This window comes from Vigna angularis, chromosome 3, assembly GCF_016808095.1.
Source record: "Vigna angularis cultivar LongXiaoDou No.4 chromosome 3, ASM1680809v1, whole genome shotgun sequence".
Taxonomy (NCBI): Eukaryota; Viridiplantae; Streptophyta; class Magnoliopsida; order Fabales; family Fabaceae; genus Vigna; species Vigna angularis.
The window spans coordinates 26,577,960-26,590,825 of record NC_068972.1 but is presented as its reverse complement, the minus strand read 5'-3'; the positions used below and the strand labels follow the sequence as shown (position 1 = coordinate 26,590,825).

General features: G+C 37.9%; 1 protein-coding gene across 1 annotated transcript; it reads left to right on the top strand.

Moving 5' to 3' along the window:
• Positions 1 to 9,238: 9,238 nt before the first annotated feature.
• LOC108325030 (ras-related protein RABC2a) lies at positions 9,239 to 12,014 on the top strand. Its single transcript, XM_017558008.2, has 7 exons — positions 9,239 to 9,293; positions 9,400 to 9,759; positions 10,156 to 10,224; positions 10,357 to 10,422; positions 10,540 to 10,661; positions 11,470 to 11,598; positions 11,687 to 12,014. Exons 2-7 carry the CDS (start codon positions 9,621 to 9,623, stop codon positions 11,795 to 11,797), a joined length of 636 nt encoding a protein of 211 aa, XP_017413497.1. The 5' UTR covers positions 9,239 to 9,293; positions 9,400 to 9,620; the 3' UTR covers positions 11,798 to 12,014.
• Positions 12,015 to 12,866: the final 852 nt, after the last annotated feature.

Sequence of the window (12,866 nt, the reverse complement as noted above, 5' to 3'; positions counted from 1 at the left end):
GAATGTCTAACAGTTCGCTTTTGAGAATTCAATAAAAAAATATATTTAATATATTAGTAACTTAGAAAATTGATCTTATCTTTTTTCTTTAATCTTCAATTTTGTTTTATTTAAATAATAACTCTTTTTCGTTGCTCAACAGTTGAACTCATTAAATATCATATTTTATTTGTTGTAATTTTTATTTTTAAAAAAAGTTATTTAAATATTTAAAACATATAGACACAACTACAATTATGTATGGTACTCAATAGAGGTAGGAATAAAATAAATATAAGTTTTTACTTTAAAAATAAAAATAAGTATAATCAAACTCGCAAATGTGATGCTCCAATGTTATCTCTGAAAGCCGTGTGTATTGTATTTAGTTAAGTTAAATATTTTATTCTCAGTTAGTTCTGTTTTCTTATAGTTTAATTTGTTAGTTAGTCTAGTTATCTTTTTTGTTTTATATGTTTTTACCTTTGGCTTCTATAATATATATAGTTTTATATGAACACTACTTCACATGCTAATTAATTTGATTATTCTCATATATGGGGTAATTGACTCTGTTGTAACAACTTCTTGTATCTGTTGTAATAAAGAATTATATCATTCATATAGATTATTCATATATGTTCTTTTTCCTAATTCAACTAAAGTTAAAATAGGAGGAATAGATAATATTAAATTAATGAAGACATTCATTTGCACAACGCGTTTTATTACCATCATTTTGTTTTAACTTAATTACTTTCTCTTCTTAAGTCAATCAATGAGAATAATTTTCAGTTTACTACACAAACTGATCATTTTTCTTTTTCTTGATTTTTCTAAATACAATTTTACTTTTACTTCTCATACCTTATTTCATACATAAACAATTAGGCCAGGCCATGTTCCTACAAATGTTTACAAATGATTGAAACTAAATATGTTTTGTCATTGTTTCTTTTGATTTTCATTTTTGTCAATTTGCTAAACAAAATAGGTATCTTTTACTAATCCAAAACATTTTAGTCGAAATTTTTTGATTTGTTGTGTAATGACATTTGGAGTCCTTTTAGGGAATATATCCTCTTTGTATTAAATACTGAAAATTTTCATTAGACGAACCTAACAATAAATAGGTTTTGATAATAATAAAATATATAATGAAACAAGAAAGTCAAGTAAGGTTATCTTCCAGGATAGCTAAAGTTGATTAGATCATACTCTTAGATAAGCACTAAACATAGAAAAGGTTAGGTAAGTCAAAGATCTCATTACATGTTAATATATAACCATTAGACAACTCATGTTCTTTATTATGAATATATATTTTTGTTCATCTAATTTGTGTTCAATGAGTGTAAGCAAATTATAACAAAAACACAAATAACACGCTTGAAGATTGGAGTATACGTAATCAAAAGTGAATATTAGATGCGTTCAATAAAAAATGTTGGCTAGACGAGTCACAAGCTAAACTACTCAAGACGTCAAACGACCTAAGAGAACTTAAGGTATTAAACACTTATATATAACCATTAGACGACCCACATTCTTTATTATGAATATATGTTTTTGTTTATATAATGTGTGTTCAATGAGCATAAGCAAAGTATAACAAAAACACAAATAACACAAAGTAAATTATGCTTCAAGTTTGGAGTAAACATAATCAAAAGTGAAGATTAGATGAGCTTAGTCAAAGGTACTAGTTAGATAAATCACAAGCTGAACCATTGTTAAACTATTTGACAAGTATACCAAATCGTTCAAGTAATAAAATCATGGTAAGATCAGATATTGTTTTCTCAAGAAAGTAATGTAATACTAGTTAATTGTACGATTAGTAACTCATTTAGACTAATGAATAATTCATGAATTTACAACTATATGCATGTAAATAAAGATTTACAAAGAATGGTGGAATTTGGTAATTGGAGGCACTTAGGATTGGGAAAAAGGTAGAAATCGTATGGAATAACAATGTTAGAGGTAGATTTCACTGACTTCACTCTCTGCACACACGAAATCATCTCATGTCCATCAAATAATAATGTCAACCCTCTAAAACACTCAAATCCTAATCTCTTAGGTAAGAGAGACTAGGTTTTCTAGCTCAGCGTCAATCCCTTGATCACTCAAGAAGCCAACCTGCATTAGGAGGGTTTAAGACAACCAATAGGTCAAGCTCCATTCCTAAATACTAGCCCCCACTAGATTTCTTGTTTCAAAGTCTAGGGTTCACTAGATTCTTTCCAAAACCCAACAAATAAAAAATTAAATTAAGAACGTCCTCATTCCCGCAAGCATTAAGAATATAAACAAGAAATTAACATTTAAATGATAATGCATATATATAATCAAAGTATTTATAAGGTACAAAATAGTCCAATAGCTATATCTATCCTAAACAAGATGGAAAGCCTCAAAGCTTACAAAAATGGATGATGGAAGAAGAATGAGATTCAAAGAGGGAGAATAGGATGTTCCCACATGCCCCAAGCAGCCTCCTTGAGCTCTAGAAGTAAAACTATGCCTCCCCACCACGTCCCTAAGCTTCAACTTTGTTCCCACATCCAAAATCTCCTTTTTTCTTCCATTCTCACCACTTTAAAACCCTCTCCAAAAAGTGCATTATTGTTGGGTCACAAATACCTCTTGTTGGGTTTAAGGTGTTGTGCTCGCTAGACTACAAGATCCTCTCATTGGGCTAGAGGTGCTCTGCTGGCTGAGCTAGCAAAACTTTCTGGTTGAGCTAGAGTTACTCTACTAGTTGGGCCAGCGGTGCTTGTTGGCTAGACTAGCAACTTCTGGCACCAATTCTCTATTCTTCTCCAATCTTCCAATTTCCTACAAAATAAACCAAAAACAGATAATTAAATATATCTATGTAGACTATATACAAATCTTACATCTTTTCATGGATTTCAACATAAAATACATGATATAAGGATAAATAAGGTGTTCTAATAAGTGTGAATAATAGTTAATTATCATACTTATCAACTCCCTCAAACTTGAACTTTTTCATGTCCTCATGAAAAGCAAAAGGTAAACTTAGCCTAGATCAAATAGTTTAACTACCATGGTTTAGTGACTCAAGCAAAAAACTTCAATCAAAGCAAAGAAATCAATCATGCTTTCTCATCATGGAAGACCAATCAAGAGATATTGAAGCTTTAGCAAATCAAGCTTCAAAAGGACTAACTAAACCTAAAACCTAAACAAAACAGGAAAATATTGCATCACAAAACATGAAAAAATAAAAATTAAAGAGTAAAATAAGTGTGAATAATAAGTAATTATCACACTTATCAACAATCTGAGGTGTTAGACCGTTTGGGGTGTAAGATCGTCTAGGTGTTAAACGCGTCTGGGATGTTAGACCGTCTAGGGTCTTAGACATGTCTAGTGTGTACCAGATGTCTCTAACCACTCGGGTACACCCCCAAACATGTCTAAAAACTCATGTACATGCATAGACAACCCATCCACATGGTTTACCACTCAAGTACACCCCAAAGGCATCTAACCACTTAGGTACATCCCTAGACGATCCATCCACATCGTTTAACAACTTAGGTATACTCCGAGACAATCCATCATCTTGTTGGAAATCCAAGTGTAAGTCTAAATTGGATAGAAATGAGAAAATAGAACATTATATAAAGGTGAAAGACCCATTAACCCATTGCCTTAAGGTTTTGGGTAGAGAGTGGTGTCAATCCCTTATATCGTTGGGCTTATATCTCATTGGTATTTATGTCTCCCCGGTGAACCTCCTCCTCGATAGACCCAACAATGGTATCAAAGCCGATAGTTTGTCTTGGTGACCGGCTTAGACGAGTACGATGATCCTTGTATCAAAAGTCTTCCTGAGGAAGGGTTCCAGGTAAGCGTGTCTCGTTAAGATGAACGACGATATAGAGGGGTACTCGTGGTTGGGAATGTTTCCGCTAGAGAGGGAATGTACCAATGTGGAAGGGACTCACCCTTGAGGGGGGGATTGTTGGATAAAAATGAAAAAGTAGAACATTATCTAAAGGTGAAAGACCCATTAACCCATTGTCTTAAGGTTTTTGGTAGAGAGTGGTGTCAATCCCTTATATGCTTGGACTTATATCTCATTGATATTTGTGTCTCTCCGGTGAACCTCCTTCTCGATAGACCCAATACGTCTAACAACTCAATTTCAAGCTTAAAGCACACATTACACTAGAAAATTCTCCAGACTCCAAGTTTCCATATTAAAATTATTTAGCACTTAAAATATTCAATACACTAACCAATAACACTGAAAACAACCATTACACTTACAATTCCAACTCACATTATCTAAAAGGAAAATTCAAGAACTTAACACCTTTTAATACACCAAATGGAAAACTTTGAACGAAAGAAAACGTGACCACTCAAGCACCAATAATTCTACCTCCAAGAACAAAAACAACAGTTAACCCTTGGTTTCCGAACCTAAAATACCCTTCATTCATAGCCTCAATAGGTCGATTTCTTTCAATTGAGCTCTCTAAGGTAAACCTCCTCCAAGGCCAATCATCATAAATTAATAGTCACATTTTAAGACAGAAAGTGTTTTTAGGTCTTTTTAAGCATCCTATAACCGCGCTTTTTCTCTTTATTTCCAGCCTTAACGGGGGTGCTCTACATGAAAGAAACCAAAAGAAGCAAAACCGTGCTTCAAAGTGTCAAAACTGTGACCAAAACTATTCACTCTGCAGGTTAACAACAACAAGCAAACGCAATAACATAATATCAAAAGTGTCAAAATTGTCACCAAAACTATTCACTCTAGTTGCTAGCATTGTTGAGATTTCACCGGGTTGGTTGTTATGCCACCTAGAACTCGACGTGTGGTTTTGATTTTATTTGAACATTGACGCATTGAACACGACTATTTATAACAACTCAGCTTAATGAAATGAATGACCACATCAAGTTCAGTGCAATATGATATATTTTAAATGTTCAGTGCAATATGATATATTTTAAATGTGCAGCGATTTTTTAACAGCCACATGAAGCATTTTTCTAACAGACATATGATATATTTTGTACAATGTTTTCCTAACAGCGCTTATTCTATAATAACATTGTTTTGGTGTAGATGTTTTCCAGTGTGTCTTTGTTGCTCCTGGCTGTCTGGGACGCTTGCTCTTCTCCAATTGTTGTTGTTCATACTCGCCAAAGGAGGGGGAGGTACCTGCAAAGATACTCCGATGCTCAAGTCAGATGTGAGTTATGGAGCCTCAGCTCTCAAGAGAGTGATTATGATACTGCTCTGAAATATTATTTAGGGTCTCTTGAACATAGAAAGAACGTCCCTCAGCTCCTTTCTTGTCATTGTATTTATAAGCCAAATAAAAATAAGCTTACCTAAAAATGTGGTTAGTTACTCAGGAATATCTTAACCGCTTAAAATATCTAAGATATTTTACCTAATAAATATCTTACTACATAACATGCCCCCCAAGTCCGAGTTAACCGTTCTGTTTTATAGACGTGGTAACTATAAGACTTATGAGTTTGAGGGAGGCTGTATTCGCTGTGGTAGGGAGCGTGTTTCTGGTTGTTTCCCATGTGTAGACTGAACGACGAGTTTTATGGGTTTTCTTTCTGCTCTAGACTGAGCAGTTGGACGTTTTAAACGAAGGATGACCGAGCGGTTGAGTTCGAAGGACCAAAAAGATGCGAAGCCGAACGGTAAAAAGCTGGAACGAGTGAGGTCGAACGTGAGGACATGTATGGCCGAGCGTTAGAGGCTGTATAGCCTAAGGTCATAGAAGCTGAATGCTGGAACGCTTGAGGCTACGGACGGTAGAGGCTGAGTGGCATGTGAGGCCGAATGATTGAAGCCAAGCAGACGAAAGTCATTGAGGCCGAATGGACAACATCAGTGGCGTCGAACGACCGAATACTTGAGCGTTCGAGGCCATGGATTAATGATTGACGAGCGGTTGAGGCCAAGGGGACGAATACCTTTGAGGTCGAAAGGCCGAATATCAGTACGGTAGAACGGCCGACTGCTTTAGTGCTCTTGGCGATGGTCGAGCGGTTGAGATTAAAGGGCGAATACCTTTGAGGCCGAACGACCGAATGTTTGAACGCTCGTGACCATGGATGGTCGAGCGGTTGAAACCAAAGGGCGAATACCTTTTGAGGCCGAACGGCCGACTGTTTGAATGCTCGTGGTCGTGGATTGTCGAGCGCTTGAAATCAAAGGGCGAATACCTTTGAGGCCGAACGGCCGACTGTTTGAACGCTCGTAGACATGGATTGTCGAGCGGTTGATGTTCTGGGTGTTCTAGGGCGAACAACTACCAGAGGGAGTGTATCCCTTTTTTCAATGCTCCTGGGTGTTCTAGGGCGAACATCTACCAGGTTTAGGAGTGTTTTCCCGGTTTTGAGTGCTTCAGCATGGACGAATACCTTTGAGGTCGAAAGGCCGAATATCAGTACGGTAGAACGGCCGACTGCTTTAGTGCTCTTGGCGATGGTCGAGCGGTTGAGATTAAAGGGCGAATACCTTTGAGGCCGAACGACCGAATGTTTGAACGCTCGTGACCATGGATGGTCGAGCGGTTGAAACCAAAGGGCGAATACCTTTTGAGGCCGAACGGCCGACTGTTTGAACGCTCGTGGTCGTGGATTGTCGAGCGCTTGAAATCAAAGGGCGAATACCTTTGAGGCCGAACGACCGACTGTTTGAACGCTCGTGGACATGGATTGTCGAGCGCTTGAAATCAAAGGGCGAATACCTTTGAGGCTGAACGGCCGACTGTTTGAACGCTCGTGGACATGGATTATCGAGCGCTTGAAATCAAAGGGCGAATTCCTTTGAGGCCGAACGGCCGACTGTTTGAACGCTCGTAGACATGGATTGTCGAGCGGTTGATGTTCTGGGTGTTCTAGGGCGAACAACTACCAGAGGGAGTGTATCCCTTTTTTCAATGCTCCTGGGTGTTCTAGGGCGAACATCTACTAGGTTTAGGAGTGTTTTCCCGGTTTTGAGTGCTTCAGCATGGACGAATCTCTGGTGTCCGCCTATGCATGTAAGATGTGCTTATCTGCGCTGTAGAATTAGAGAAAAAATAGTAGCGAGACAAACCAATGCATTTACAAGGTTTGAAAAATTTAACATAAAAAACAGATTATGTTGTAAGGCCGATCGGTTTAGATAGTAGATCGCTTGGTTTTCGGTTGACCGTCTACTGTGACCTGCATAAGATATATAATATATAAAATATAGGTGAGACCGTTCGATCGCGATTTAAACCTGGCGGTCGAACGTCAGTAGGATCGAATGGTGGAGCGGTCGTGTCGATGGATGGTCGAGCGGTAGAGGCCGAAAGGCCGAACGTTAGTAAGGGAGAGTGTTGGACGCTTGAGGCCGAACGTCAGTTGCACCGAATGGCTGAACATCAGTAGGGTCGAACGTCCGTGAGACCGAATTCTGGAACGTTAGAAATCAAGGAGACTAAGTGCTGGACGCTGCCGAACGTCGGTGAGGCCGAGGTGCCGAACGTCAGGAAGCTGAACAAGAGTATGGCCGAATGCTGGAGAGCTCGTGTCGATGTATGGTCGAGTGGTAGAGACCGAACATCAATGATGAGCGAAGTGCCAAACGCTCTAGGCCGAACGGCCGCAAGAACGAATGCTCGAACGTGTGAGACGCAAATGGCCGAACGATTGAGGCAAAATGATGGAGGCCAAGCGTCCGAACGTCATTGAGTCCAAATGACCGAATTCTGAAATGCCTCATGCTAAAATTGCCGAACGTCAATGAGAGCTATTGGCCGAACGGTTGAGGCCAAGTCGCCGAACGTCATTGAGACAGGTGGCCGAACGTTGGGGCCAAGCTGCCGAACGTCAGGGAGGCTCAATAACCGAGCATCATTTTGGTCGAATGACCGAACGCTGGTGGAGCCGAGTGTCCGCATGCTGGAGTATTTGAGGATGAAGAACCGACAATGGAGTGCGGCTCGTTCTTGGTGGTCGAACAGGAAATGGTCGTACGACAATGAGGAAGGTTTTGCCGATCGGTCACGATACACACTCAGTTTTGTCGGTCGACCAAGATGGACGACCTTGGAGTGCGGCTCATTCTTGGTGGTCGACCAGGAAATGGTCGAAGGTCGTTCGGAGTTTGAAGTTTGGGGAATAGAAATTGGGTTGGATGACGTGGAGGGAGAACCGAACAACGCGTGGATGGCATGAGTGTTGCGGAAGACGTGGAGAATGGGTCCGACAAGACGCCGAAAGGGTTTGTCTCTGGGTGACAACCGTCTTCTTCTCGCCTCTCTGTTAAATCCCTTTTTACCCCAAAAAACCCTAGAATCAGCCACACTGTGGAACGGCCGATCATGAGGTTGTCGTCGACGGAAGCCGCGATCCAAGGTGATTGAAGACCATGGAGTCCCCAGGCTTGGGATGGACTGGCGGATTTGTGGTGGCCTTGTTTGGCGGTGAGTATTTAGGTTGGGAAGAAGTGTTGGAGACAGCGCAACTTGGAGATGCAAGTGTTGCCGCTGGTGAAGGCGGCGCTTGTCTGAGTCGAGGCGGCGGTGGATGATGATTTCGCCGGTGTAGCGAGAGTCATGGTCGTAGAAGACGCCGAGCCAATTGTCGTAGCAATTGGTGCTGGTCTGGGAATTGTATCCTGATAAAGACGACGTCAGTGGTAGCGGAAAAAGGAGAGAAACTCGCCGGAGGCTCCATTCGGTCCGGTGATGACGGTGGCGTCAATGACTCACGTTGGCGAATCCCGGGGACAATGCAGCGACTTCATCTTGTTGGAGTAGCCTTATCCGAAGAAGTGACTCATCGAGGTACACACGGGTCACTCGACTAGTTTACTGATACAACATTGCCTTATAAAAATATTTGATTGACGATTAAAATATAAAAAATTACATATAAAAACTACCAGAAACATAAAATAAACTTAAAATATCTAAAAATACTTAATTGATACCTTTAAATTTGAGGAATTAAAATCGTAGCATTCACACGGTCGACGAACTAAAGTTGCCAAATATCACAACCTAAAAATATGTCAATCAACAATACCTACTAAATTAATTTGACAATTGATTAATTAATTAACTTCCGTTAAATGAATTGTAATAAACACGTTGTGTATACAATTTACGTCAGCATTATGAAAAGTGATAGAAGAATAATTCGAAAAACAAAAAGGTTGTCATATAAAAAGAAATTAAGAAAAGAATATATACGTTGTTGTGTTGTTGGGTTGTTCCTGTGGCGTGTAAGCTGATTATTGTTCGTTAACTCAGGCAAAGGTAGCCGTTTTCTTTAGCTTCTCTTTCACTCTCTCTCTCTCTCTCTCTCTCTCTCTCATGAGCGATGAAAAATGCTGCTAAAGTTATACCCCGTTTATCATTACAGGTTACCTTTTCTGCTTTCTTTTCTCTCACCCCATTCTGTTCTCTCTCTCTCTCTCTCTCTCTACCCACTTCCATAACATAGCTTTCTTTCTTTTGTACTTTTCACTCACAAATATATATACATATATAGAAACGCAAACACTTTTTTTAGAAGCACTTCGTTGTTGTCATCATCATCATTGAGAGAGAGAGAGAGAGAGAGAGAGAGAGAGAGAGCAGAGAATGAGTTCTTCTTCTGGTCAGAGCAGTGGCTATGATCTCTCCTTCAAGATCTTGTTGATCGGTGACTCTGCTGTGGGAAAAAGTAGCCTCCTTGTTAGCTTCATCTCCAACTCTGTTGAAGATATTGCCCCCACAATCGGTAATTCATCGTAGCCTCTGAAACCCATTCTTTCTCACGCTTCCTCCCACCTACGATTTAGGACTTAATCATGAAAATATCACGATTTTTTGTTATGTTTAAAAGGATAAAAAACGGAGAATTATGTGGGTTTCAAGAGTGCTATTGGGGACCACTTGTGAACGTTTTGAGTAGCTGTTTTTTTTTTTTAACCTTTTTGAGTCAGAGTTTTTCTATGTACTATGTTTTCATTGTTTGTTATTATGGAATCAGTTCTTAATACTTTGGTTATCTGATATCATTCTGTACAAAATAACTTCAATATTTTGTTTTTTCTATCTGGTTTTATCAGATATGACAGGCATGATTTGATGTAATGCTATTTGTTCTTATCTTGTGTTGTTCTGTCTTACGTAGGTGTTGATTTTAAGATCAAGGTGTTCGAAGTAGGTGGGAAGAGATTGAAATTGACTATTTGGGACACAGGTAATAATTTCTTCATGTGAATTGATGCAAACTAGTATGTGAAATTGTTCCTTCTATTGACCTTCTGTTGAATCATTTGTCCATTGACATATATGGTTTGATTGAAGTGGTAATATTACATATATGTTGCAGCTGGACAAGAAAGGTTCAGAACGCTAACTAGTTCTTACTATAGAGGAGCGCAAGGAATCATTCTTGGTATGTTAAAATGGTTTATGTACATTTTTGTCTGTATTGGACTCACTTTAGTTGTTACAACATGTTTAATCCAAGCTTTCAAATCATATATGTATATATTTCGTTTTTTTTTTGTAGTTTATGATGTAACGAGAAGAGACACCTTCACAAATTTATCAGAAGTGTGGTCTAAAGAAGTGGAACTCTATTCAACTAATCAGAATTGCGTGAAGATGCTAGTTGGAAATAAAGTTGACAGAGTAAGTTGTGTTTTATTCTTGTTGGAAATATATGATCCAATGAATGAATCGGCCGGTGACTACTGTGAAATCTTTTCACAATTAAGTGTTTGAAAATAAAAATTATGAAATACAATGAAATGTGTGGCTCTGCTCTGCTCTGCACTCTGCATTAAGAAAATGACTGTGAATAACGGAGTTGAAAATATGATCCTCACATCTTTTAGCCAGCTTAGTTGAAAATTGACATCTCAAGTGACTCCATCACTTATATCTGCATGCACCGATGACTTCAAAGAGAAAAAAGTGTCATGTCGAGCCTTTCTTGTAGTCAAAGCAACATGAACCTGTCATTAACAGCGATTTTACTGGAAACACTCTTATTTTGATAAACTTTTTTCATGGAAAAAAATTAGGTAAATAAATTGAACTTGTTTTACACATTATAATCAACTATGCTCTTAACTTTCGTAGAAGTTGTCTGATTTAAGGTATCTATAAATGGAGAGACATAAATTGATTTTCACTTAAGAAAGGGGTTGAATTTAATTTTACCCTTAATTTTCTTCAACTATAAATGCTAATGAAGAAGTTTACCTAAACAAGGTCTAAACTTGTTACAAAAGCTTAGATGAATGTGGTGTAGTGGTAGGAGTAAGAACTTGGACAAACTCTGGTATGTCAATTCTCAAATATGAGGTTCCTTACATACAAAAACTTGATACTTTCTGGAGCAATAAACTTTAAGAAGATATAGTTGACATGATTTCAGTTTTTGCTATGATGTATTATGCTAAATAATATCTTTAATATTTGATTTCTTTGTAAGGATTCTGAAAGGGTTGTGAGTAAAGAAGAGGGTTTAGCACTTGCCCAAGAGTTAGGATGTCTGTTTTTTGAATGTAGTGCCAAAACTAGAGAAAATGTGGATCGATGCTTCGAGGAACTTGCACAAAAGGTTTGAATAAAAATTGTATTGTAAAATTATTTGTTTTGCATTGGTTTTTCATTTGCTATAGTGATAATATTATTGCTCCATTTGATAGATAATGGAAGTTCCTAGTCTTCTGGAAGAAGGATCTACAGCAGTGAAAAGGAATGTTTTAAAGCAACAACCGCAACCCCAAACATCCGAAATTGGAGGCTGTTGCTCTTAATTGGTCTCTCAGATTCTTATGTAATTTCTCCTATTCTTGTATTTTCTTTACTGAATTATTGGGCAATTGGAAAAAATATTGCCTAGTAGCTTGTGTAAATTTCTGTATTTTGTTATTGTTTCTGCCCTAAAAAAATTATCTATATCCCGATATTATGCAATTGCTGCTTTGTGTGTACTTCATTTTACATCATCTATCATATCAAAATTCTCTCTCATTTTAATGCTCCGATTGGAATGGATACGGTATTGAAAATTTATTGGAAACTAGAAACTTGTGAGAATAGGAATTAACAACTTCTCTGCCACTGTTGGTTAAGTGCTGGAAAACAAGTGTCGGGAGTAAGCAACTAAATAGATTATAGACGAAAAAACAAGGGAAATTCAAAAAAATGAAAAGAGATATGATATTTTTCATTGGCTTAATTAATTTTTAAATCTATGATAAATTTCAAAACTTTCAACTGAGTTTCTATTAAACTTTGGAGGTCTATTGAGTTTAAAAATTTTAAAACTTTTTTACTTGAATTTCTCTTAGAAGTTTTGTTTTGATAAGATGATGCCACACTGTTAACTAAATTATGTGACTGTTATATTATGGTTTAATAGCCAATTTTGTCTCCAGTTTCGTTGACAAATTTCAATTTAGTCCCTCGTTTTAAAAGTGTTTGAAATTGGTCCTTACTTATTAAATTTTGCGTCAACGTTGTCCCTTCCGTTAAATAGAAACAAACGGCGTTAATGGATTGATGATCTGGCAGCATATAGTACTTACGTATCATTACTGGGATACCACAATAAGATGCTTCGTTCCCTTTCTCTTTGTCTCGTGCGACAGGTTGGCTAGGGAAGCAACTCTCTTCTTCCCCCTTTCCAGTAGTTCTAATTTGGCCTTGCAAAGAGAAGAAAATTGAAGTCACGATGAACTTGGAAGTTGGAAATGTCAACATTTCTTTATTTTTTCGACAGAGATAGACACTTCATATATTATGTTTATGTTTGACTTCACGCGCTTGTGAAGACAAAACCTACGCAAACCCTGCAAAACTTTACCCGCTTATCCTTCAAAA

Bases quoted from the DNA above. Each gene is read 5' to 3' on its own strand.
- LOC108325030 (XM_017558008.2), top strand. From the start codon at position 9,621: ATGAGTTCTTCTTCTGGTCAGAGCAGTGGCTATGATCTCTCCTTCAAG. The intron at 10,225-10,356 runs GTAATAATTTCT...TATATGTTGCAG, and splicing joins ATTGACTATTTGGGACACAG to CTGGACAAGAAAGGTTCAGA. The intron at 10,662-11,469 runs GTAAGTTGTGTT...TTTCTTTGTAAG, and splicing joins TTGGAAATAAAGTTGACAGA to GATTCTGAAAGGGTTGTGAG.